The sequence below is a fragment of the Poecilia reticulata genome, chromosome 2 (genome assembly GCF_904066995.2).
Source record: "Poecilia reticulata chromosome 2, P_reticulata-male-v2, whole genome shotgun sequence".
NCBI lineage: Eukaryota > Metazoa > Chordata > Actinopteri > Cyprinodontiformes > Poeciliidae > Poecilia > Poecilia reticulata.
Genome location: NC_088831.1, coordinates 8,091,478 through 8,113,376, shown reverse-complemented (window position 1 = coordinate 8,113,376; position 21,899 = coordinate 8,091,478). Strand labels below are relative to the sequence as shown.

General features: G+C 39.9%; 3 protein-coding genes across 10 annotated transcripts in view; 2 read left to right on the top strand and 1 right to left on the bottom strand.

Moving 5' to 3' along the window:
* The first annotated feature begins 1,747 nt into the window (after window positions 1-1,747).
* On the top strand, window positions 1,748-5,721 carry cenpl (centromere protein L). The gene is made up of 5 exons (XM_008427743.3): window positions 1,748-2,048; window positions 3,897-4,059; window positions 4,148-4,402; window positions 4,484-5,056; window positions 5,376-5,721. The coding sequence occupies exons 1-5, from the start codon at window positions 2,029-2,031 to the stop codon at window positions 5,448-5,450; spliced, it is 1,086 nt and encodes a 361-aa protein (XP_008425965.2). The 5' UTR covers window positions 1,748-2,028; the 3' UTR covers window positions 5,451-5,721.
* A 451-nt stretch (window positions 5,722-6,172) lies between these two features.
* Window positions 6,173-10,014, bottom strand: LOC103475814 (FUN14 domain-containing protein 1). 6 transcript variants are annotated; one of them, XM_008427710.2, is made up of 5 exons: window positions 9,882-10,014; window positions 8,163-8,331; window positions 7,657-7,732; window positions 7,249-7,383; window positions 6,173-7,035 (listed from the first exon to the last, which is right to left on the bottom strand). In XM_008427710.2, exons 1-5 carry the CDS (start codon window positions 9,931-9,933, stop codon window positions 6,958-6,960), a joined length of 510 nt encoding a protein of 169 aa, XP_008425932.1. In that variant the 5' UTR covers window positions 9,934-10,014; the 3' UTR covers window positions 6,173-6,957. The 6 variants fall into 6 exon arrangements, with proteins under 6 accessions (XP_008425932.1, XP_017157812.1, XP_008425952.1 ...); XM_017302323.2 differs by having other exon boundaries at window positions 7,255-7,383; XM_008427730.2 differs by having other exon boundaries at window positions 7,249-7,356.
* A 3-nt stretch (window positions 10,015-10,017) lies between these two features.
* LOC103475798 (lysine-specific demethylase 6A-like) overlaps window positions 10,018-21,899 on the top strand; it is a 22,501-nt gene continuing 10,619 nt past the window's right edge. For 2 of the 3 annotated variants that reach the window (XM_008427680.2, XM_008427672.2), the window contains exons 1-13: window positions 10,018-10,196; window positions 10,338-10,401; window positions 14,681-14,789; window positions 15,156-15,205; window positions 15,689-15,747; window positions 16,232-16,352; window positions 16,428-16,482; window positions 17,057-17,091; window positions 18,304-18,397; window positions 18,500-18,626; window positions 18,743-18,841; window positions 18,934-19,153; window positions 20,704-20,841. In XM_008427680.2, coding sequence (XP_008425902.1) covers window positions 10,018-10,196; window positions 10,338-10,401; window positions 14,681-14,789; window positions 15,156-15,205; window positions 15,689-15,747; window positions 16,232-16,352; window positions 16,428-16,482; window positions 17,057-17,091; window positions 18,304-18,397; window positions 18,500-18,626; window positions 18,743-18,841; window positions 18,934-19,153; window positions 20,704-20,841 — 1,350 coding nt within the window. The remainder of the gene's footprint in view (window positions 10,197-10,337; window positions 10,402-14,680; window positions 14,790-15,155; window positions 15,206-15,688; window positions 15,748-16,231; window positions 16,353-16,427; window positions 16,483-17,056; window positions 17,092-18,303; window positions 18,398-18,499; window positions 18,627-18,742; window positions 18,842-18,933; window positions 19,154-20,703; window positions 20,842-21,899) is intronic. The other variant, XM_008427691.2, reaches the window with a different exon arrangement.

Genomic DNA, 21,899 nt, shown 5'->3' with positions numbered 1-21,899 from the left:
AAGAATGAAATGTATATATAATTTTACATTTTTTGGTGGAGTGTTTAGCAAATGTACTAAAATTTATTAAAAATAGCAAAAATTCCAAAAGGACTGTAGGGCTCTCCAGCGAATATTCTGCACAGATTTTTTTCCTTACATAATACTTGGTTAAAGCATTCCATTTATTCCTTATTCTTACACCCCGATATAAGATTCTGGATTGTTTTAGAGACTTTTTGCAAAGCCTGCAGTGAATAAGACTCATGGGAATGTTTGTTTACCCTTATGAAAGGATAAATACAACTTTTTCTTGTCAATTTACTTCAGATATTTTTATAGGCTCTTTGACCAGCAAAAAAAACAAGACAATGGACAAGCACATGGATCCATTCTGCAATTAGTTATTGGGGAAAGAAACTGGATTTTTTTTCACACTCTGCTTAACTTTTTCTTAAAGAAAACACTTGAAATCTAGATTTGCCTGGGTTGCTCACAAGGTCTACATGGTCCTTTAACCAAAAGCCAAATCTGCTTTCACATTTGACACAAACATTTAGATTATTCCTCAAGTGCAGGAGTTAAAAAATATATTTATCTCCTGCTCTCAATTGATTGCAGTAACTGGAACATTGATTAACATATTTGATGTGTACTTGATGGTTTTGATTATGGCACTTGACAAAATGAAATGTTTATTGCTTATTTTATAATTGATGATAGTATGATGTTTTTTTTATAATTTAAAGGACTTTCAACTGTCTTGTTGCTGAAATGGCTATACAAATACACATGACTTAACTGTGTAATGTTTCTTTTCTTAAGTACTTTTAGTTTTACTCTAAATGTAACTCCAAGAAACCTTCCATGAAGTACATTTTTTGTGTCATAAGTCCGCGGGATATTTCCTAAAAGTACTGGGGATCATCAAAACAGCTCTGTTTGCCTCGCTATTTATTGTTTGGAGAGACACAGATGGGAATGAACAAGGATATTGCTTGCCACTAGATGGTGCTGTGTATTTGGAGTATGTTCTGCAGTTTCCATAGTTCTGCATCCCTCCTCACACATCCTCCTCAGGCTTCCACCATTGGTTGAACCCACCAGCTTGTACAAACCATTTGATTGGCTGTTGATGTGGTCATCATGCTGTCTGCTGCTCAATATCCCTCCATTCAATGCTCAGTCAGTCAGAAAACATAGAAATACACAAACACATGAACAGTGCACATGTGGAACTAGAAACAATAAGTACGGCCAAAGCAGATGGATGAGAATCAAAATAAAGTCTAATGAAGATGAAAAATGAGAAAAGGCATGGGGGGTGGAGAGAAAAGAGCCCTGTTTCTATGGCAACATAGTTTCGTGTGAAAGGGAGCTATAAAATATGCACACACTTCAATTCACATACAGGCGCAAAGATGGAGAGTATGGAGAGCCCCTAGATTAAAATAAACTTAAAGGAATACAAGTACCTGCACCCCGACATTTAATGTTTTTCTTGCAGGAAGTAGATTATCTTTTTGGTCAACTGTTTCAATAAATTCTAGCTGTGAAGTTGTGCCCGACTGATTCAATGCCTATATATTCACCTTGTCACCTTTTTGTCACATTATACGCATGAATTTTTTTTAATTTTAGTTTTAGTATTTTGGACGGCTACTTTTACTGAGTTTAAAGTATGTTAAAGTAGCGCTGCCCTTACATGAGCACATCTTACTGATTTTTTATTCTACCTACTTTTATTGCAATGTGACAATGTAAGAAGTTAAACGGGAAGTCGTGATTTTGAATAGCATTGCGAACGTACTCGTACCGACTGAGCAGTAGATGGCAGTAATACGCCGGTAACCTGAATGCGAACCGCTGGAATGCTGGAAGACGAAGAAGAAGAAGAAGACCGCGCGTTGTTCAAAATTAGTTTCCGGTGCACGTCAATGCGTTGCTTGCCAACCGCCTTAAAAAAAAAAAAAGAAGAAGAAAAAGATTAGTTTCCGGTTTTTGTTACTGTTTGTTATTTTCCTCTGAGCTTTGGTCGGTAAACAGAGCATGGAGGGGTCTCGTGAAAGGTACAGTTTTTCAATAATATCTGCACTTTTTATTGGGGGTGCTAATTTAATAAACGACATTAAATCTGTCGATTTTTCAGCTTTCTCTGTGGGACTCCTTCCTCAGGGGGCGTCCAGCTAGCTTAATGGCTCACCACTTATTTTGCTTGAGGTGCTATTTTGAATGTTTTGGGTGTCTTTTATTAATCTCCATTGACTATAACATTTAAATCCAACAGAGTACGATAACAGATTTGAGTTTTCACATCACTTTATTCTCGCTTTCATTTGCTTTGGGCAACAATATTTTATGCCATAGCGGAATCACTTTAACTTCGACTTTTCTTCCTCAGATATTTATAACACAATTTTCCGATAAGACTCTGGAAGAGCTACGGCTTCTACAGACAGTGGTTGTCAGACGTTTTCATCTATTCACTGTTGGCATAGCTATATTAGCTGTCAACATGCGCGTTTTTTAAATGCAATTTGTGCATAGGTTTTTATTGTGGCTTTCTCAAATTCTAAAAAAGTCGAGATAACATAGGGTCAATATATAGTTAAGCCATATAATTACATCCACTGTAAAAAAGACACTCAAATTTTTGTGCTGTGACATTACATCAGACTTAAATTTTCTGTTAGAGGGCAGTTATGATCACTAAAATTATCTTTTGGATAAATGCAAAGTAATGCAAGCATTTATTCAAATGTAGAATTTTAATATACTACTAGGCCTTTAGGGCTGCACAGTGGCGCAGTTGGTAGAGCTGTTGTCTTGCAGCAAGAAGGTTCTGGGTTCGATTCCCGGCCCCGGTCTTTCTGCATGGAGTTTGCATGTTCTCCCTGTGCATGTGTGGGTTTTCTCCGGGTACTCCGGTTTCCTCCCACAGTCCAAAAACATGACTGTCAGGTTAATTGGCCTCTCTAAATTGCCCCTAGGTGTGAGTGTGTGTGTGTGCATGGTTGTGTGTCTCTGTGTGGCCCTGCGACAGACTGGCGACCTGTCCAGTGTACCCCGCCTCTCGCCCGGTACGCTAGCTGGAGATGGGCACCAGCACCTCTCCCGACCCCACTGAGGGACAAGGGTGTAAGAAAATGGATGGATGAATGGATACTAGGCCTTTAATCAGTTGGGAATTACAAATTGTTCAGAGGCAAACTAATCACACATAATCTGAGGGCTGGAATGGACCTTAAATTTAGTGGCTGTACCAACCGTCTAGACCCCTCAGATCTTCTGGTTCTGGTCTGCTCTGCATCCCCAGAACCAGAACCAAACGAGGAGAAGCAGCATTCAGTTTCTATGCACCACAAATTTGGAACAAACTCCCAGAAAACTGTAAAACAGCTGAAACACTGGGTGCCTTTAAATCTCAATTTAGAGACTGTTTAGAGTTGCTTATGGCTAAATTAGGATTAGAGTGTGGGTTTTGATGTCTTCAATGTTTTTATCTTTACTTTTCATATATTTATTAATGCCACATACTGTTTTTTTGTTTGTTTGTTTTTTTCATTTAATTATGTAAAGCACCTTGAAATGCCTTGCTGCTGAAATGTGCTATACAAATAAAATTTGATTGATTGATTGGAAAGCTGGTAAATTTTCTTAATTAAATTCAATTTATTTGCTTTGCCCCCACACACACACACACACACACATTATGATCTATGATCTACCTAATCTGCCAAGAACAGTTGTCAGAATTAAGCCAGAAGCTAGTTGACTTCCAAAGTAAGTATAAGAATTCAAGTTTGCACAAAGAACATATTGCAACCCAAAGTGTGAATAAGCAAGATGTTTTATCTGTCTGTAAAGTCTATGTTCTGAAAAAAATTAAATGTCCTGCATCTATTTTTGCTCTTCAGGACTCCTCACAGCGGTGTTGTAAAGAGGAGGAGCAAAAGTCAGAGCTACCGGCGGTCAATCCGCACCTGCTTCGGCGTTGCATCGGGGCTCAGTCTGACGCCGGCACTGACCGCACGAAGAATGAACATCAGCAGGAAAGCTCCAAGGTCTCAAAACATCACTGTGAGTTGCATCTGGCTTTCACTTGGTTGGATGGTTCTGTTTGTTTCGAAAGTCATGGAATGATGACCATGTTTTATTGATTTCAAAGGAAAAAGTGAAGCCAGAGCACCTGGCGTTGCTGGTGAAAACGGAGTGGCAGCTGTCGTACGTCACTCCTCTCTACCAGTTCAGACACACCCAGCTGAAGACCTATGCCCGGCAGCTCTCTGCGTTCATTGCTGCAGAGAAACAGCAGGGCCTGGCGGTGGAGGTGGGGGGGCTGCAGAACACCTACAAAGTCTTGTTCTCCGTGCTGCAGGGGCTGGCAGAGACGAATGATGACCCTGAGACTGTCCTCATCCAGGTAGTGACAGGACTTGGACGTGGAGGGTTTTCCAGCCGTTTTCGGTTGCATTTCGTCATCTTGTCTCTTTTTCTTTTAAAGGTACAGTCAAAGCCAATGCTTGCAAGGCAGGAAGATCCACCAAAGACTGTTTGGAGTGGGTGGTTATCCTGCATCAACGGTAACCCCGAATACCTTCAGTCGCTTCCGAAGGATTTTACCTGCCTACCTCTCTTTTGCAGCAAAGGGGCCGAGGGCCTGTCCTCTTTGGTTAAATCTTGGTTACAGACAAGCTTTGACTGCTGCTTTGGTCCTCTCGACATCAACCAAACCACTCTGCAGTGGCTTGCTGCCTTATGGACCAACTGTCATATGGAAACCAACATCCAGAAGTTGAAAATGATTTGGACTCTCCCAGTCGTGCCACCGCTACAGGTGACTTACACGGTCGACTCTGACGACGCGCTGGACCTGTGGAGAAGCACGAGGGAGAGTTTGGCAGAGAAGAGCAGGGGGGCAGAGGATGAAGTGTGTATCGACTTCTCGGAGGTGACAAGGTTCATGCAGGGACTCATGAGCCACTTTTACAGACACTTCAGGGTGGACCTTTCAGCTGGGGAACTGAACCAAGTGTCCTCTGCACTGGGATCAGCCAAACTCAATGGCAAGATAAAGGTACTGTACTGACATAGTGTGTATATGTGCAGTGGTTGAAAGCAGGATTTCTCTCTAAAAAATAATAGTTCAACTGGTTTCTTGGCTTTCTCAACTAATTAATGGAATATTTGTACCCTTTATTTGTTCTGGATTTTTTGACTCGTTACACCTCGTGAAAATTTTCTAGATAGGAAAAACGCTGACATGTTCAGTACGTATTTTTCGCCACTATATTGACCAATTAGGGGTGATGCTGAATTTCAGGCATCCTGACTTGCAATGTATGTGCGCTACACTATTTGAAGCAAATGTTTTCCTTTTTGTTCTTTTATTTCAGATTTCCAGTAGCAGATATCTGATCAGCATCTTCAGCCTGCTCACCGAATGTGCCCTCCTGAAAATGCCCATCTAGCTGTGACACTGAGCAGCCATCAGAAAAAAAACAGACTATAGGTTTGTTTTTTTTAGTTTCCGCTTTAATTCAAATGTAAGTGAACCCAGACATTATTTTTTTGGACTTGCACCATCAGTGAAATTCATTTTGCTCACAATTATGACGAGTGATGCTGAACCTTAACGGTGTTTCAGATACACACCTCCCTCAGTTTTGCACCTTTTTGTAAATACAGTGAATATTCTACTTTATTTGTAACTTGATATGAATAAAAGCAAAAATGATTGTGTTTCATTTTGTACAGAATGTGAAATGTACAGACTTGTTTAGAAAAATAAGTGTAGGAAAAAGTCGACATTTTCAAACTTTATTTCTTGTGTTCAGGTTTAAATCAGTTTTTTATTTTTTTGTCATCACTTCATCTTGTCCGTCCATCCTCCCATTTGTTTCTCCGTGTGTTTGTGTCAATATGTTCTAATATAACACACTAAAATAGCTTCCAAACCTAAAATGAAACGCATTCTTGCTGAGTTGAACTTCTGACTTGAACTGAACTCGCTCTGAAGAGGAGCCATATATTAGTTGATATTTCAATGTATTTTCTATAGATCATAATAGTTGTGTGATAATGAACTTTGAAATAATGTGTAAGCATGTTTTTTCTTCTACTAATCAAATATTTTCTAATGAGAGGCATATGTAAATCTCCTGATGAAAGAGCAAACTTTAAGAAAACTGAATTTCAACAAATTCAAGCATATTTATTCCAAAAAGACACAAATGAAATGCAAACAGGGTTATCAAAATCATGTCAAATAAAAACAAACAGCAAAAAACACCTGTTGAAGATTTAGCAACATCTTCAAGAACAAATGATGATATAGCTTATTGCACTTATACGAAAAAGGCAAAAATAAAATTCAAGCAACTTAAGAGTAGAGTTTGACTGCTGTAAATAATGTAACGACACTTTTATTCCTACACAAACGCCAAGGGACTCACAACCACTACAACAAGAGGCTCACGAGTCAAAGTTGCTGCTTTTGAGTAACCAGACACTTTCATTTTGTTTTTGATCTACAGTCTGGTCATTATTACAGTTCAGCCAATGACCATCCAGTCATTTTAAAAAGCATTTTGATCATCCCGTTTGGTGCGAAAATGCACAATTCTTTGAGAAAACTAACTTTTCTAATATTCCAGCAACATAAAAAAAGGTAATTCTTGGGATTAGTTGAGAGTTTGGCCACTCCTAGTGTATGAAATATGTACAGTTCTGATGAGAATCGAAATATTTACAATGACACTCACAGCGGTCCATTTCAGTATCTAAAAGGAAAAGAAAACACTTGGATAAAGCAGGAATGCCACTGTCGCAACAGATCATGCTTACATATATAGCAGAACCCCTACTCTCACTTCAGTATGTGATAAATGAGACACATGGGGCAAAGAGGTAAACTATGGAGAGAAATGTAGTGATAAGATTCACAGTAGATGGCAGGGTAATGTGTGAGCTGCAGCTTTACGATGCCAGTCCCAAAAAGAAGCCACCAACAAACCCGCTGGACAGGACGATGTTCCTCTTTATAAAATCTGTGGCCTGCAGGAGAATGAGGCAAAAAAAGAAAACTTCCTCAATCAGGAAACATTTTGATGTAGCTGTTCTAACCTAACACTAGAGGGCACTGCTTTGTTTCAGATCAACACCACATTTAATTCTTATTTTAATAAACTTTGAAAAGGATAAATGACATCAGCATGATTGAATTTAAAAAAAAGGGGGTAGAAAAAGAGCAAGCTTTGTTCCAGGTACCTTTACCTCCTCAATGAATGTGTTTATTTCAGGGGCTGCTTTGTTTGCTTTCTTCTTCAGGTGCTTTTTTGCTTTGTTTACGTCCTTCTCCACCTTTTTCCAGTCCACCTGCACGTAACCACTGTGGTTAGCAATCTGCAGGAGGAATAAATCATAACCAGATGTTTATCTCAATGTGAAATATAACAGATTGCTTCAACAGATGGAAAAAAAAGAACCAATATGAATGCAATGCTGTGTATGCACCCAGATGGCTCATGTCCACCCAGAGCCATCACACACAAAGCTCCTCTTTCTGTTGAGCAATACTCTTCACTTTTCAATTTAGTATTCCAAAGGATGAGGCAACGTTTTGGTTTTTTATTTTAAGCAAAGGGCAGCATTTAAGCATCGTTTCCATGCCTTTACCTGTAAAAGAAGGAATCCTCCACCAATGGCAGTTGCCGCTATCTTCCCGACTCTTTGGAAAACATAGCCAGCACACCTGGACAGGTTGCAGAAGCGGTCATTTTCTTTGAAAGTCTCAATATTTTTGTCATATGACAATAAGTTTGACTAGATTTTATTATAATTTGATGCAATAGACCAAGTGTTCAGTACAAACTGTATTTTATTGACATGTAACAGAATAACAGGAGCTAGTTTTAAATACAGAAAAACTACATTCTTTTTTTTTCTTCAAATTTAAGATTGCATCCTACTTTATGTTTGCCTATCACATGAAATTGATATATATACATATACTTAGATTTTGTTATCTGGATAAATATTAACATTTTCAATAGGTAGAACTTTTGCAAGACATTGTATGTAATCGAGAACATTTAAAGTGATATTATCGTAGACTTAATCGTTTAACTGATGGGAAATAACTGCATAGAGATTCTGTTTTAGTCGATTCACAGTGTCCTTACCAGCCAGTCACCCCTCCCATCATGATCTGGGTGGCCACGGAATATTTCTCAGCAATCGGCCCGGAGTTGTTCCCAAACACTCGACTCCACCACTGGTGCCTCCGGGCGTACTCTGTGAGGTCCACCACCTCATAGACCTCATCTTCGCTCTCTGGGTCGTCCTGTCCTGCTGTGTTGTTAACCACAGGAAATGTATATTTTAGGCTGTTACTGACCCTAAACTCAACTGCTCAGTTCATACGTGTTTTTTTATTAGGAGTTACAAAGCTAATATTAGCTAGGTATATAGCGAATAGCTCCCGGTGTGATACGGGTTTGTTTTTACTGTGTTTGAAAGATATATTCCATTTCCAACACTAGGTTTTTATAGAAAAAGAATCAATAAATCATTTAGAACTAACAGTAATCCCAACTAGAACAGTTGCTAACCTTCTCTGTGGTCCCCCGTCGCCATTTTGGAGATACTAGTTATGTCACCGGGATGTTGACAATTCTAAGCCACGCCCACATCATGATGACTTGCTACGTCACGCAAAAAAAAAGTCATTTTATTTATTTACATTCAGTGGTTTAGGAAATTATTTGCAAATTGCATTTCTTCGTTACTGAACTTTATGAACTAAATGATAATAATAATAAATAGTTATTATTCAAATTTTTTTTAAAAAAAAACACAAGAAGACATAAACTCAAGACAAAAAGACTCACACTTTCGTAGTGGTTTGTTTAAAGAGAATTAACACGTGCCTGCTAATAAGAAGTCATCATAAACGGCATGAATGAAAATAGAGGTGTCACATGTGTCGAACTCCAGTCCTGGAGGGCCACTGCCCTGCAACTTTTAGCTGTGCCTCTACTGAATACCTGAATAGAATAATTAGGTCATTAGCAAGGCTCTGGGGAACTTATATACACAAGAAGGAGGTAATTAAGCCATTTTAGTCCCGTGTTTTGTACCTGTGGCACATCTAAAACCTGCAGGACAGAGCCCTTGAGGACTGGAGTTTGACACCATATTAAAGGGCAAAATTTATTTCAGCTTCTCCTTTTAAATAGAATAATATCGGGAACTGCAACCAACGAAGGTGTGATTTACATAACACACATCCCAGATATCTGCAAATAACTGCAAAGGACAAAAAATTTTTAAATAATCGTCTCTATAGCCATTAGAAATATGATTCTATCAGATGAAAATGTAGAATCACATTTTCAAACTGATGAAAAACAATGATTGAAGAAGTGTATTATTAATGTAATAATAGTAATAATAATAATGTGTAATATAATATGCATATGTATGTATATATACAATAATAGTGATAATGATAATAAAGTGGTTTATTTGTTGATGCTAAAACTTACGGGACAAATTGTGAGGGTTAGTATCTATCTATCTATCTATCTATCTATCTATCTATCGTAGTGGTATTAATAATTACCGATTTTCAGGGACAAATTTACATTAAACTATAAAAGAATGGTATAGCAGAGAAGTCATATGGTAGGAAATGGGCGCTACTATTGGATGAAATGGGAAGAGAGGGCGGGGCTAGAACGGCGCGTGGGTTCGCTTGGGTTTCACAATTATAACAACTTTATCTTCGCGGCCGAAACGCATTTTATCGTGAAATACCCACATCTTGGATACTGCACTCAGTTACGTGCATCGCAACAACGGGATAATATTACTTTGTGATGAAAAATGTGAGGAGATACCCGGAGAGCGCTTTTGTGCCCCCCCGACAGGATTTACTACACCGAACAGCATCTTATCATCCTGGGGAAAAGTTTTTGATCATTTTGTTGTCTTCGGCTTCCTTCCTTTGACTCGGCGGAGCACTGCGTTCGTCCCATGCAGTCGTGCGGCGTCTCCGTCGCCGCCGCCGCCTGCGCTGCTGCTCGGAGTCTCGGCTCGGCTTCTTCTGCTGGTGATGAGGGAAAGAAAATGGCGGCGGGAAAAGCGAGTGAAACAGAGGAGGACTTTCCGACACTGACAGCCCAGGAGAGGGAGACTCTGGCCGGGATCGACAGGTCGGGAATATCAACTCCGCGCACTCGCATTAATGCTCAGACACGCAAAATTAATCGCTTTTCGCCATTGCGTGTTTTAAATGTCCCTGAACCGCCCTGCAAGTGATACTGAGCCGCCTATGTTGTCTTCTTGCTTTGCAGCTCACTGTTTGGATTTCAGAAGCTTCATGAAGATGGCGCCAGAACGAAGGCCCTGTTGATGAAGGTAGCTCGTCTAAGTGGATGCATTGCATTACCAAGCTGCGTTCATATTCACAGAACTTGTTTAAGAATACAAACCACAGTGCAGGGCTTTAAAATTCACTCCTAATTTAGCGGGCTAGGCCGAATACAAGTGGCCCACTCTGTAGAGAAACCAAGGCCAGTTAGCCGCAGCCCCTCTTTTAGCCAGTTAGCTCAGCTACTCTCATCCGATGAGCAGCCCTGCACCTGCGGGTACATGTTGTGACTACTGGGTGGCTTGTGTTACCAGCAAGATCATTCGTTCTTCCGATTTACCCTGCTAGTTAGCGTTAGCATATGTTAGTTTGAGGCAACCGCCCTTCCAAGCAGCTTATCTGTGTGCACTTGTGCACAGCGTAGTTATGGTTTTCAGTCATGCAAGCCTTTAACTTGAATGAGAAGTGAATGTCAGTTTTTTTAGCTGCATGCCGTAGATGCCCCCGCTCTAACAGTACCCAAATAAACTATGATGGTAATAATATAACCACAGCAATTGATGTTGTTTAGTTGTGGTTAGCTCGTATCGGAGCACTTCCTTCGGGATTTTTGTTTAGCTTGCAGTTGATGGGATGAATACATTATTATTATAATATTTTTTTTTACATAAACTGAGTTTGGATGACTGCTTGCGTGAAGTAGGAACCATCTGACGACCGTTTCAAGTGACGTTAATGGCTGGTTGCCTGTCCAAGATGGCGGAACGACACCGATAGCTTTACAACAAATTTCATGCGAACGCTTCGCTCCGAACCGTAAACGTGCTGCCTAGCGGTATGTTGGGTTTCCTCCCCGGTCTTGGCGCACTGTGAATGCGTGTCCCACTCGTCGACCAAGATGGTGTCAGGGTCCTTTGTTTACAGTTTATGCATGTGCTTTCACCAGTCTACCTGTACGTAACACAATACAACGCACTGGCGTGTACGCACTCCTCAGTCTTTGTGACTGTATGATAATTTTGTCCAAAAAAGGTGGCGTGATAATTTTGAGAGGCCTTCAATGAATCCGCTCGCTAGGTGGTGTGGGATACCTACTAGGAAGTGGAACCGCTCCTTTACCTCTATCTGCACAGAAGCAGCAAAGGGACAAGTGTGCCGTATTAGTGTGGCAATTCTCGCGAGAGAAAAGAGGCAGCTAATGTGGAGTAAGCCCAAAACAACCAAAATGGATCTTTGGGAGTAATTATAACAACGCTGTTTGTTATAATTACTCCAATTTGATTGAAAAACGCATTAAAATAACGTCATACCAAAAATTCAGAGTATGGTTAAAATGCGGAGAGAATTTGAGTATTTTCTGGTTCTGGAGAAGTATTTGTATTGCTAGACTTGACCTGCCTCACTGTCTATAATTTGTTCTTTCCTCTTTGATTCTGTTCTTCTTTTTTATGTCTTTCCTTGTCTCCCATCTCTCTTTGTGTCTTTCCTTCCCTATCTTTTTCTTTGAACGCAACAATGCTCAAAAACCACTTTTAAAAATCAAATTTTGGTGTATCTTGGACACATTTTCAAGTATATATTTACTCTACTCAACCGCGAACAGTGTATGTTAATATTTTCTGACAGGCGTGTGGTTTTTATTTATATTTTGGAGCATTCCAGATAGTGAGCCATATAGAATTGATTAGAGATTTAGTTAGATTTTTTTCTTATTGTTTATTAAAACCATTATACTAAATTTAAACTGCCTAAGTAGTCTGTTTCATTTTTGAATGCAAGTTGAACTTGAATGCACCATTGAAGCACACCTGCGTCTACATAGTACCGGTGTGGTCACACATCTGCTACTATAATCACTGCGATGGTTTTTGGGGCTGTTTGAATACTACAGGAAGCTTGGTTTGCACTTTAGCCTACTTTTCTCCATATGATGTTTACATTCAGCTTACCTCCATTTCGGATGAGTAATTATGTTTCATACAGAGTGATTTTTAAACCATTTTTCTGATTAAAAACATTGATGTACAGCTTTGGTTCAGTCCATCTTTAATCCCCCATCGTCACAGTAGATAATCGAGAAACGGTCCTGAAAGCTCTTTTTTTTTGCGTATGTTGTTGTTTGCTTTTTAAAGTTGCTCAGCGGACGTTGATTTCAGTGCCTCAGTAAGGGGTGTGCGCTTTTAAAACAACGCTGTATTAAATTGGATGCTGAATCGAAAGGGCTTTACAGAAAATTTTAGGTTTAAAATTGTTAAATGAACGCACGGATACATCCCCGTTTCTCTTTTGATGTAATTTTCGTTTCTGTAGGATCAGTTTTCACTGCTAGAAAAATTAGATTGTTAGATTTAAAAATGCTGTCAAAAAAAAAACCTGCACTTTTTTTTTTCTTTCAAATTCCATTGAGGAAAAAATTTAAAAGAAACTATTTATTATAAACATTTCTAATGGGTTGTGGGAACAGTTGTCAAATTTTAGTTTTTTTTGTTGTTGTTTTTAATGAAATGTTGTCTATTTGTGTTAAACCAAACCCAGTCTGTAGACATAAACACTCACCACTTGACCTTATTGTTATACTTTTTTTTTTATTTTTAATTGCTCCACTCCCACTCAGTGTTTCAGTTTTTGACAGCCCTGTCTGGCGCTTTGCAGTGGTGGGGGCCTCTGCACTGTGTGCAGATAAGACTGGGTTCAATGCTGCAGACAGAAATAGGTCACCATCACTAGTGACTAGCTGGTACTGACGCTAACTCACAGCAACTAATAGCTAAACTGTAAGTGGCGAGACAATTTTTTTTTTTTTGGGGGGGGGGGGAAATGTCTGGATTTTCATATGTCATAATTTCCCATCTTCATAATTCCTATGAACGAAGTTGGCAATTCAGAGTGCTGGATACCAGTGGAATGTTGGGTGGAAGGAAAATCTATGATAAAGTCAAGGAAATGTTGTTTAATCAATATTGTCTTGGTGATATTCCACAAGAGTGTTGCATTGGTAACTAATATTTTGCAGCTCTAATCTCCAAGTCAAAGTGGGAGGAAACATAAACTTATAAAATAATATCCGTCTTGTATTTCGCATAACATTCATAACAATAGTTGAAAACTTATTACTGGAATCCAGATGAAACCAGGACTCGGTATCAGATGTGAAAAGTCAGACCGGTTTATGTCTACTGCCGGCAATCATCATATTTCAGATTCACGCACCTTTTACCCCACACTCCTTTATTTTATTATTATTTCCTTTATATTTCTTCTACGTGTGTTTGGTTACATAAGCTTCTGTCAGAAGTAGAAGCTTTTTTTATTTTGCAAAGTCAAGCAATCATCCATCTGTGTGAGTGGTCCCAAGGTTGTTTCCATTCAGGCTTACCTCGATTCTCCCTGCAAAGCATCACATATTAACATCTTCCTTAGAAACTGCTTTTTTTTATTTTAAAGTTTGACCTTCTCTCTCCTTTACTTTATTTTTCTTCAGATTTTATTAAAAATAAGATGTCAGGCTTCGATTTAAATCACAGAGAAATTGTCTATGTTTTAAAAACTATGCTTTTACATGATTTATTTGAGTTAACTGGTTTATTTAATGTTCTTCAGATATAATCCCAGCTGGAAGTCAGTTTCACGTGATTTCCTTTGTAACGCAGATTTAGCGATAATTATGGGTTTGTTTGTTTTTTTCAATGACAAACAGATTTTTTTGTACCCTAACATGAGATTTTATCAGTTAAGTCTGAAAGTCGCAGGTATAAACCACAATTCTGTTTTTAGGGGGTAGGCTAATTTTAGAGAGGCACAACATTATTGTGGATGTTCCAGTAATGATTTTTGGATCAAGTATGTTGAGCAGCTTCCATATTGTGCTCTACTGTTAAAGGAACACTACAGTATTCATAAAAAAAAAAATAAAAAAAAAGTTTCTGAAATGGTCAGTCCTGAAAAATATAAATGTATTCTACATTAAACCAAACAACAAAATCGTGCAGTTTAAAAAAATTTGCAACAGAACAGAGTTTTTAGTCTTTTATTTATCAAGTGTAGTTCCGTTTACTTCCTCTCTGTTACACAACTTCCCTAATGTTAGAGACGTTTTCTAAATTTTAAACTCAAATGTCAGTTTAACTTTTTGATATTTTCACCACTGTGCATCAGTTAATTCTGTTAACAGAGTTTGTAACTTTTTATGTAATCAGAAAGCACTCATAAGTCATTGTTTTTTACTAAAAAGTATGCGTTTTATAACCATTATGCCATTGGGAAAACGGCTAATAGCTAAAATTACAACAGGAAGGTTTAACGCGAGTTTATTCCTGCTGTTCCCAGGCTGTCCGCTGCTACGATTCGCTCATCCTGAAAGCCGAGGGGAAAGTGGAGCCTGAGATCTTCTGCCAGCTTGGCCACTTCAACCTCCTCTTGGAGGATTATCCAAAAGGTGAGCCTTCCTTCCAGTGACTAGAAATATCCCTTTATTCTCACTATTTCAGTTCAAATAGCGAAACTTTTGTGTTGTATGAATGGATTACATACATCTTAAACTTCTATTTTGAGAACATTTGATGATTATGACTTTCTACAAATGCACATAAAGCAAACAAAAATGAGGTTTTAACCCAAATGTTTTGCTATATCAGTTGGCCACAAAAAGTCGTTGGGGAAGAATCTAGCAATTATAAGCATTTTAATTGAAAGTTGAGTGGAAGGAAAAAATGCAGGGTCTAGCAATAGGTTTTTGTTTTTTTTTTCATTATCAATGTTTTTATTTTTTCAAATTTCTCACACATTTTTGTGTTCATTCCAGCATTATCAGCATACCAGAGGTACTACAGTTTACAATCAGACTACTGGAAGGTAAGGCTTTGTTTTTTTTGTTTTGTTTTGTTTTTTTAACACTTATTTTCACACACACACGCATCCACGCTGCCTCACCGCCCACGCCTGCGCTCGCTCCTTCACAGGAAGACTTTCTGGTCTCATTTGGGTTAGATGTCAGCCTGAGATGCGGTTTCAGGTTTCATGTCAGTCATTCTGAGCACCTGGCTGTGAACTTCTGCGGTTTGGCTAAATGCTAGTAATGAATTAACCTCTTTTTTTCTTTCTTTCTTTCTTTCTTGTTTTTTTTTTTGTTTGCTATAATAAGTAATAAACGTTAGAAGGTAACCTCAAAGTCGAACAGTTTTGGTGTTTCGCTACAAGTGACAAAGCCTTCTCATCTGTAGTTTTTCACACCATTTTTAACCTCGTTTCTTTTTCTTTAAATTTTTTAGTTTGAGTAGGAATGAAGTGGTAAAGTTTTGTGTTTTTAATTTCAAATCATCTCTCCCTCTTATCCAGAATGCTGCGTTTCTGTATGGCCTGGGAATGGTCTACTTCCACTATAACGCCTTTCAGTGGTGAGTCCCATCTCTGTTTGTCGCATTTCTGCAAATTCAGCAGCCTTCCTGGTCGGATAAATGCAGCAGAATTTACTATTAAGAAATATAGTATTTGGCATTAAATGTGTTTCATATCAACAGTTTCCTCTTTAAGTAAATACAAAAATTTCTCATGCATCTTGCGTACTTTAAACAGTCCAAGTGATGCATAGAGGAATGCTGTCTATTTTTTTGTTTTTTGTTTTTTTTTCTCCCGTAAATACCACAATAATTCAAACTGAACACTTCAAGAAACTTGAGTGGCAGTAGTTCAAATTACTAAATGTTTTTGGGAGAAAGCTGAATTAGCCTGGTCAGAATTTACACCCGCATCAGAGGCCGTTGTCGAAGAAACGCGCTTAGCGTTCAGGTCTAGACGACACTCCTTCAGGATGCGCTGCAGCGTTTTGCTCCCGGCTCCGTCACTCTCTCGCTCCTCATGTCGTCTTGGTTTCTCCCGCAGGGCGATCAAAGCATTCCAGGAGGTGCTGTACATCGATCCGGGATTCTCCCGGGCCAAGGAGATCCACCTCCGCCTGGGCCTCATGTTCAAAGTCAACACAGACTACGAGTCGAGCCTAAAGGTACGCAGAAAACCAGAATGGTCTGCGTGTGTTTAATTAAAATTTGACTCATTTCTCATTGTTGTTTTTTTGCAGCATTTTCAGCTGGCTTTGATTGACTCCAACCCCTGCACTTTGTCCAAAGCTGAAAGTAAGCCACCAAAATTTTTATTTACATATATTCTCTATAAAGTGTTGTAGTGTTTAAGTCAAGCCATGACTTAAAATGCAGCTCAACCTCAGCACCTGTTACCTTGACGACGGCAGCATCCCTTTTCTCCCAGATTTTTTTTTTCTTTACCCCCGTTGCTGTTTGCCTCGGCGTGTCCTCCCCTCCTCATCCACTTCTCTCTCACACGCACACATGCAGACAGAAAATATCAAGGGCAGCCCCGATCTCTCCCCCGCATCCCCCCTCCACCTTCCCCCACTTTCTCTCCCCAACTCCCTCTCTCCCCTCCATCTGCTGAGAGTCACTCAGGCAGCTTAGATCAGACACTGCAGCGCTCCAGACAAAGAGAGGTGCCGCCAGGATCACGGCTACCTATCCGTTCCCGTCGCAGGTTCTCCCGTCGCAGGTTCTCCCAACGCAGGTTCTCCCGACGCCGCTGCACTACTTTCCAAAGACTTTAGAAGATAAATGAGGACCGCTAGCTGATAGGGGGAGGAATGTTCAATTAACTTCTGCCTAATCCATTTTTTCTTCTTCTTCTGTCCTTTTACAGTCCAGTTCCACATTGCTCATCTGTATGAGATCCAGGTAAGTTTTTGGTTTTATTTTCGTCGGTTTGCTGAACTTGTGCATCCGTTGTCCTTGCTCTCAAGGGTACAGGAATGTGTTTTTTTTTTTTTCTTATTACTTTTTGGTTTGTGTGAAAAGCATCTTTTCTATTAGTAATAGAAATGTATATGTGAGCATCTCAATGTTGGGGAAAGCCCTGTTTTTCTTGCATCATAAACCAGGCGCTGATGGATGGGGAGATTGGGTGGGCAGGAGGGTTTTTGCGCGCACGAGGGGAGTACAAGATTAGCCGATCATCGGGGGTTGCCACGGAAACAGCAAAGTCTGTCTTGCCTTCTTCGGTATGCTGGTGGCGTCTCTGTCTCTTTATGTGGGTTGCAGCGGAGATTTACAGTAGCGCTGAGCCGGGAGCAGCAGCAGCAGCATGCTGCAGCTAATGTGGTCAGATTCAGCCACATGTGTGAACGTAACACACACCTCGAGTTTCTGCCCCACTTCATGAATGTTTACCTGCAAAACATGACTAAACATGACTAAATATGAACAAAGCACCACAGGGTGTCGCTTTAAGAACGGGGCATTTTGGGACATTTGTGGCCCATCAGTGGCTCTCAGTGCACTGCCTCCAGTCTGAGTTCAGTCCTTGTGAATAGATTTGACTTGACAATCCTCTCTGATGTTGCTGGTGCACTTTTTTTCTCAATCTCAAGTTTCTCTTTGGACAACCTTTTTTTTTTTTAACTTCTTTTGTCCAACCAGAATATTTACGACCATTACAAATGCATTAAAAATGCTTCTTCTGACGAATGCAGTTATCCCTGATTCTTGTGTACTTTTTCCTACCATTCAACCTTCTCTAAACTATGCTCTGTGGACAGCCAGCTTTTTTAGCAACTGATTTTTGTTGCTTGCCTTCCTTATGTCCAATCATTGGTCTTAAATGGCCATTACTTGAGCATGTATAAATTACAAATGTATCTCTTAACCACTGCAATTATCCCTGTTGCTGGTGTACGTTTTCCTTCCACTCAACTTTTTTTGCAATAAGCTTTGTAGCTTCCCTCTATGTATTCAATCATGATCTAATATGACCCTTATATACATTTATACAGGAAGAATGCTTCTTTTAACCACATTTTACACATTTTTCTAATATGTTCTTACTCCTAAAAGATTGAATAAGACAAATGAAAACTTTCTAATCCGCTTATTCTTAACTGACTATTGCAGAAGAGATTCGGGGCTTCCAAGGAGGCGTACGAGACCCTCCTACAGACGGAGGACCTCCCTGCTCAGGTGAAGGCCACCACCCTGCAGCAGTTGGGTAAGCTTCTTTGCCATTTAGTTGTGGAACAAATTTTCAATTAAAAACACATCTCTGACAGAGTATTTTTTATTTAAAAAACTTTTTTTGACTTCTTCTCAGGCTGGATGCATCACACAGTGGAACAGCTGGGGGACAAAGCCAGCAGGGACAGCTATGCCATCCAGTGTCTACAGAAATCGGTGGAAGCTGACCCCAACTCCGGACAGTCTTGGTACTTCCTCGGCAGGTACGCCGCGTCAGACGGAATTTTTACCGTTTGATGAAACCGTAGCAACGTTTCTTAAATTATATTTCAGCTGTTGTCGAGCTCCCTAATGACTCCTTGTTCTCTTGCACCTTCAGGTGCTACGCTAGTATTGGCAAAGTCCAGGATGCCTTCGTCTCTTATCGGCAATCCATAGATAAATCGGAGGCCAGCGCGGATACTTGGTGCTCTATAGGGTAAATGTCTGTTTCTGTGTATTGGGGGTATTTTTTTTGTTTTTATTCTTAAATGTCAACTTTTTCTTCTCCTCTCTTTGCGAACCTCTCAGGGTGTTGTACCAGCAGCAAAACCAGCCAATGGACGCCCTGCAGGCCTACATTTGTGCCGTGCAGCTGGACCACAGCCACGCCGCCGCCTGGATGGACCTGGGAACTCTGTACGAGTCCTGCAACCAGCCGCACGACGCCATCAAGTGCTACATCAACGCCACGCGCAGCAAAGGCTGCACCAACACCGCCGCTCTAACCCACCGCATCAAATGTCTCCAGGTGGGTGAAAAGAGCAATTAAAGGCTGGGAGATCCTGCCCTCCCTCCCTCACTCCCCCCCTAATATCTTTGGAAGACGGCGTAAGCTGGATTTTTGTGGAACAATGCAATCCGCCGGCTGCTGATTACTTCTCTGAGTGCAGTAGGATTCAGGCCAATGCATGCTACTGAAAGAAACAAACCTCATTTTGCCCGGGAGTGAAAGCTTTGGGATCTTTCAGTGTCTTCTGTACTACCATTTCTTCTCCTTTTTTAAAAATTTTCTTGTAGGGGAAAAAACTTAAGTATTCTATATAATATTCTCAGGGAATTGGGTTTAAGATACTGTGGGATTCAGAGATTCTCTTCGTGCATGACATTTCTACGAACTAAATTCAAGTAAGAACCCTTCTGTCCTTTGCTGCCTTCAAATGCTTCCCCCCGCCCCCCAAAAAAAGCCCTGTAAATTGTTCCTACCTACCGATTTTATTTCAAGACTCTGAAATGGTTGTTCTAGGTTTGGACGATGTTTAAAAACACATTTCTATTCCCAATAAAACCATAAAACGTAGCTTTAATTGACACCTTTGTTAATTTTTCAAAAGTTAGGCAATAGATTTTTTTTCTAAAGAACAAAAGGAAAGAAAATTTTAATCAAAACCTGAGGTGACAAATTATGTAATGATTTCCATAATTGTGTAAAACAAAGAGGAGCGATGTGGAGTTCTAACAAACCAGCACCCGATAGTAGGATTTAAAAGTTCCCTGCTCACAAATAGTTGTGGTCCTAGCTATGGCATTTACTCAGATGTTTTCTCTCCTTAAATTCAAATTGTTGTAGAAATTTGGGGGAAGTACAGTTTTATAAGAGACTGATTTATTCTGACCTATTAAAAATGAAAATCATTTTTCCTCCAGAGTTACATGTTTCCTGCATACGATTTTTTTCCCCCTCTTTTATTGACCAATTAACCCAATTGAGACGCAGATTGTCTTATGTTTAATTTATTGATACCAATGGGCAGAAATACATTTACATGGGTTTCATTTTGGATTTGAAGGCAGATTCAAAAGAAAAAAGACCCGATTCTAGCACAGCTCTGATAAAGACCCCGACAGCTAGGGTACATAAAGTAGCAGACAGAAAGTTTCCCTCATTTACAATCAGTCGGGGGTTCCGACAGTTCCTATATCCCATATATTCATCCTTATTTTTGTCCAAAAAGTGTCATTTTCCTTTGAATGTGCATGAAGGAACGTCACATTTCCACCACGTTTGCCAGCGTAATATCATGTCGCATTAAGACAAGCGACTCGGCTTGTTTTAATTGATCTGTGACTGTTGCTCTGTGTCATATAAGCACTTTCTTGTGTGGTTAATTCATGATGATGATCCATGCAGCCAGAAATCGTTAAAAAAGACCTCTACCTATATTTGCCATTGCTCTGATCATTCCTTGTTTTTTGAGGTCATCACAACTTTGTCCTTTTTTTTTTTTAAATTTATTTTTTAAAATTCATTTTTTTATTTTATTTTTTTTTTGTTTTTCACGTCGTTTTCCATTCCCCTAGGCTCAGTTGAGTAACCCCCAGCTCAGTAGCCTACAGGGTAAAAGTAAAATGCTCCCTCTTATTGAGGAGGCATGGAGCCTACCAATCCCAGCTGAGCTAACCTCCAGGCAGGGAGGCCTGAGCAGTGCACCGCAGCAGGTGAGAGACCAGATAGAGCAACTCGCACCTTCCCCCTCACCTTCCCTTGCCCTCCCCTCTGCCTCCCACCCACCCTTCCTCCATCTGCCCAGACACAGAACACACTGCGCAGGTCAGCACAGGCGCCGCCGTGCATTTGGATGGGTAACACTTGAGCTCAACGACGCCTACATCACTAAATTTCTAATTAGAGTGCACACGTCAACAGAAGCGAAACATTCATCACGATGATTTCAGTTTGGAACGATGAGGTTTCCAGCCAAGTGTTACCCAACCCTGCATCCCCCCTCCCTCCCCCTCCTCCATCTCTTTTCTGCAGCAGTCACTCGCCTTCACCCATCACGCTCCATTCCAGCAGAATGAAAATCTAACAAAAGCCTTTTAATTCTTTCCTTTTCGCTTTCTCCTCCTTTTTTAAAAGTGATTTTTAATTTTGGCTTTTGAGCATGCTCCGATGTGATCGGTGAGGCCGTGCTGCTGTGGAGGCCTTCCCGTTGACTCTGTCTATCATCTTCCTCTTTCAAGTAGCTGACCTTAGAAGCAACTGCAGCCGCTCGTAGAGTTCTAGCAACGCCCTCCCCCTTACTGTTTCATTGTCACTTCAGTGTTCGGTACACAATCAGTAGATATCAGTAGTTCTGTTTGTGTGTGACCATTGTTGTTTTCTTTAGGTTGTATGAGGCCCGAATGAAGTTGTTCCACTGTTTGAGCTTTTTCATATTTGTCCCATTAGAGCCACTTATTTGTTGAGATAGAATCAAACAACGTGGTGCGGAGTTATAAAGTGGAAGGAAAATGCTACAGGAAACCCCCCCCCCAAAAAAACTGTCATGATGGGCAAGGAGAACATTATTTAGATGAGTTCGAAGTAGGCATGGTTTGATCACTTTGAGTAAAAATATGCTTCAACTATTATCAGAAATATTTTAATTGAAAATGATTGAAATGCTAAAAAAAAAACAAGCAAAAAAAATTATTACATTGCTGCTGCTGCTAAAATAATGTTTGTGAAATGTATTTCTGGAGAATACAGCTGCGCATTTAGTCATAAATTTTTA

What these genes read in the sequence shown, in the direction of transcription:
- LOC103475814 (XM_008427710.2), bottom strand. Translation starts at nt 9,933, where the DNA reads ATGCTGTTCGGTGTAGTAAATCCTGTCGGGGGGGCACAAAAGCGCTCT. An exon ending in GAGGATTCCTTCTTTTACAG is followed by an intron (nt 7,384 to 7,656) that starts GTAAAGGCATGG and finishes TTCCTCCTGCAG; the next exon opens with ATTGCTAACCACAGTGGTTA. An exon ending in CATTCATTGAGGAGGTAAAG is followed by an intron (nt 7,036 to 7,248) that starts GTACCTGGAACA and finishes ATTCTCCTGCAG; the next exon opens with GCCACAGATTTTATAAAGAG.
- cenpl (XM_008427743.3), top strand. Translation starts at nt 2,029, where the DNA reads ATGGAGGGGTCTCGTGAAAG. An exon ending in ATGGAGGGGTCTCGTGAAAG is followed by an intron (nt 2,049 to 3,896) that starts GTACAGTTTTTC and finishes TTTGCTCTTCAG; the next exon opens with GACTCCTCACAGCGGTGTTG. An exon ending in AACTCAATGGCAAGATAAAG is followed by an intron (nt 5,057 to 5,375) that starts GTACTGTACTGA and finishes CTTTTATTTCAG; the next exon opens with ATTTCCAGTAGCAGATATCT.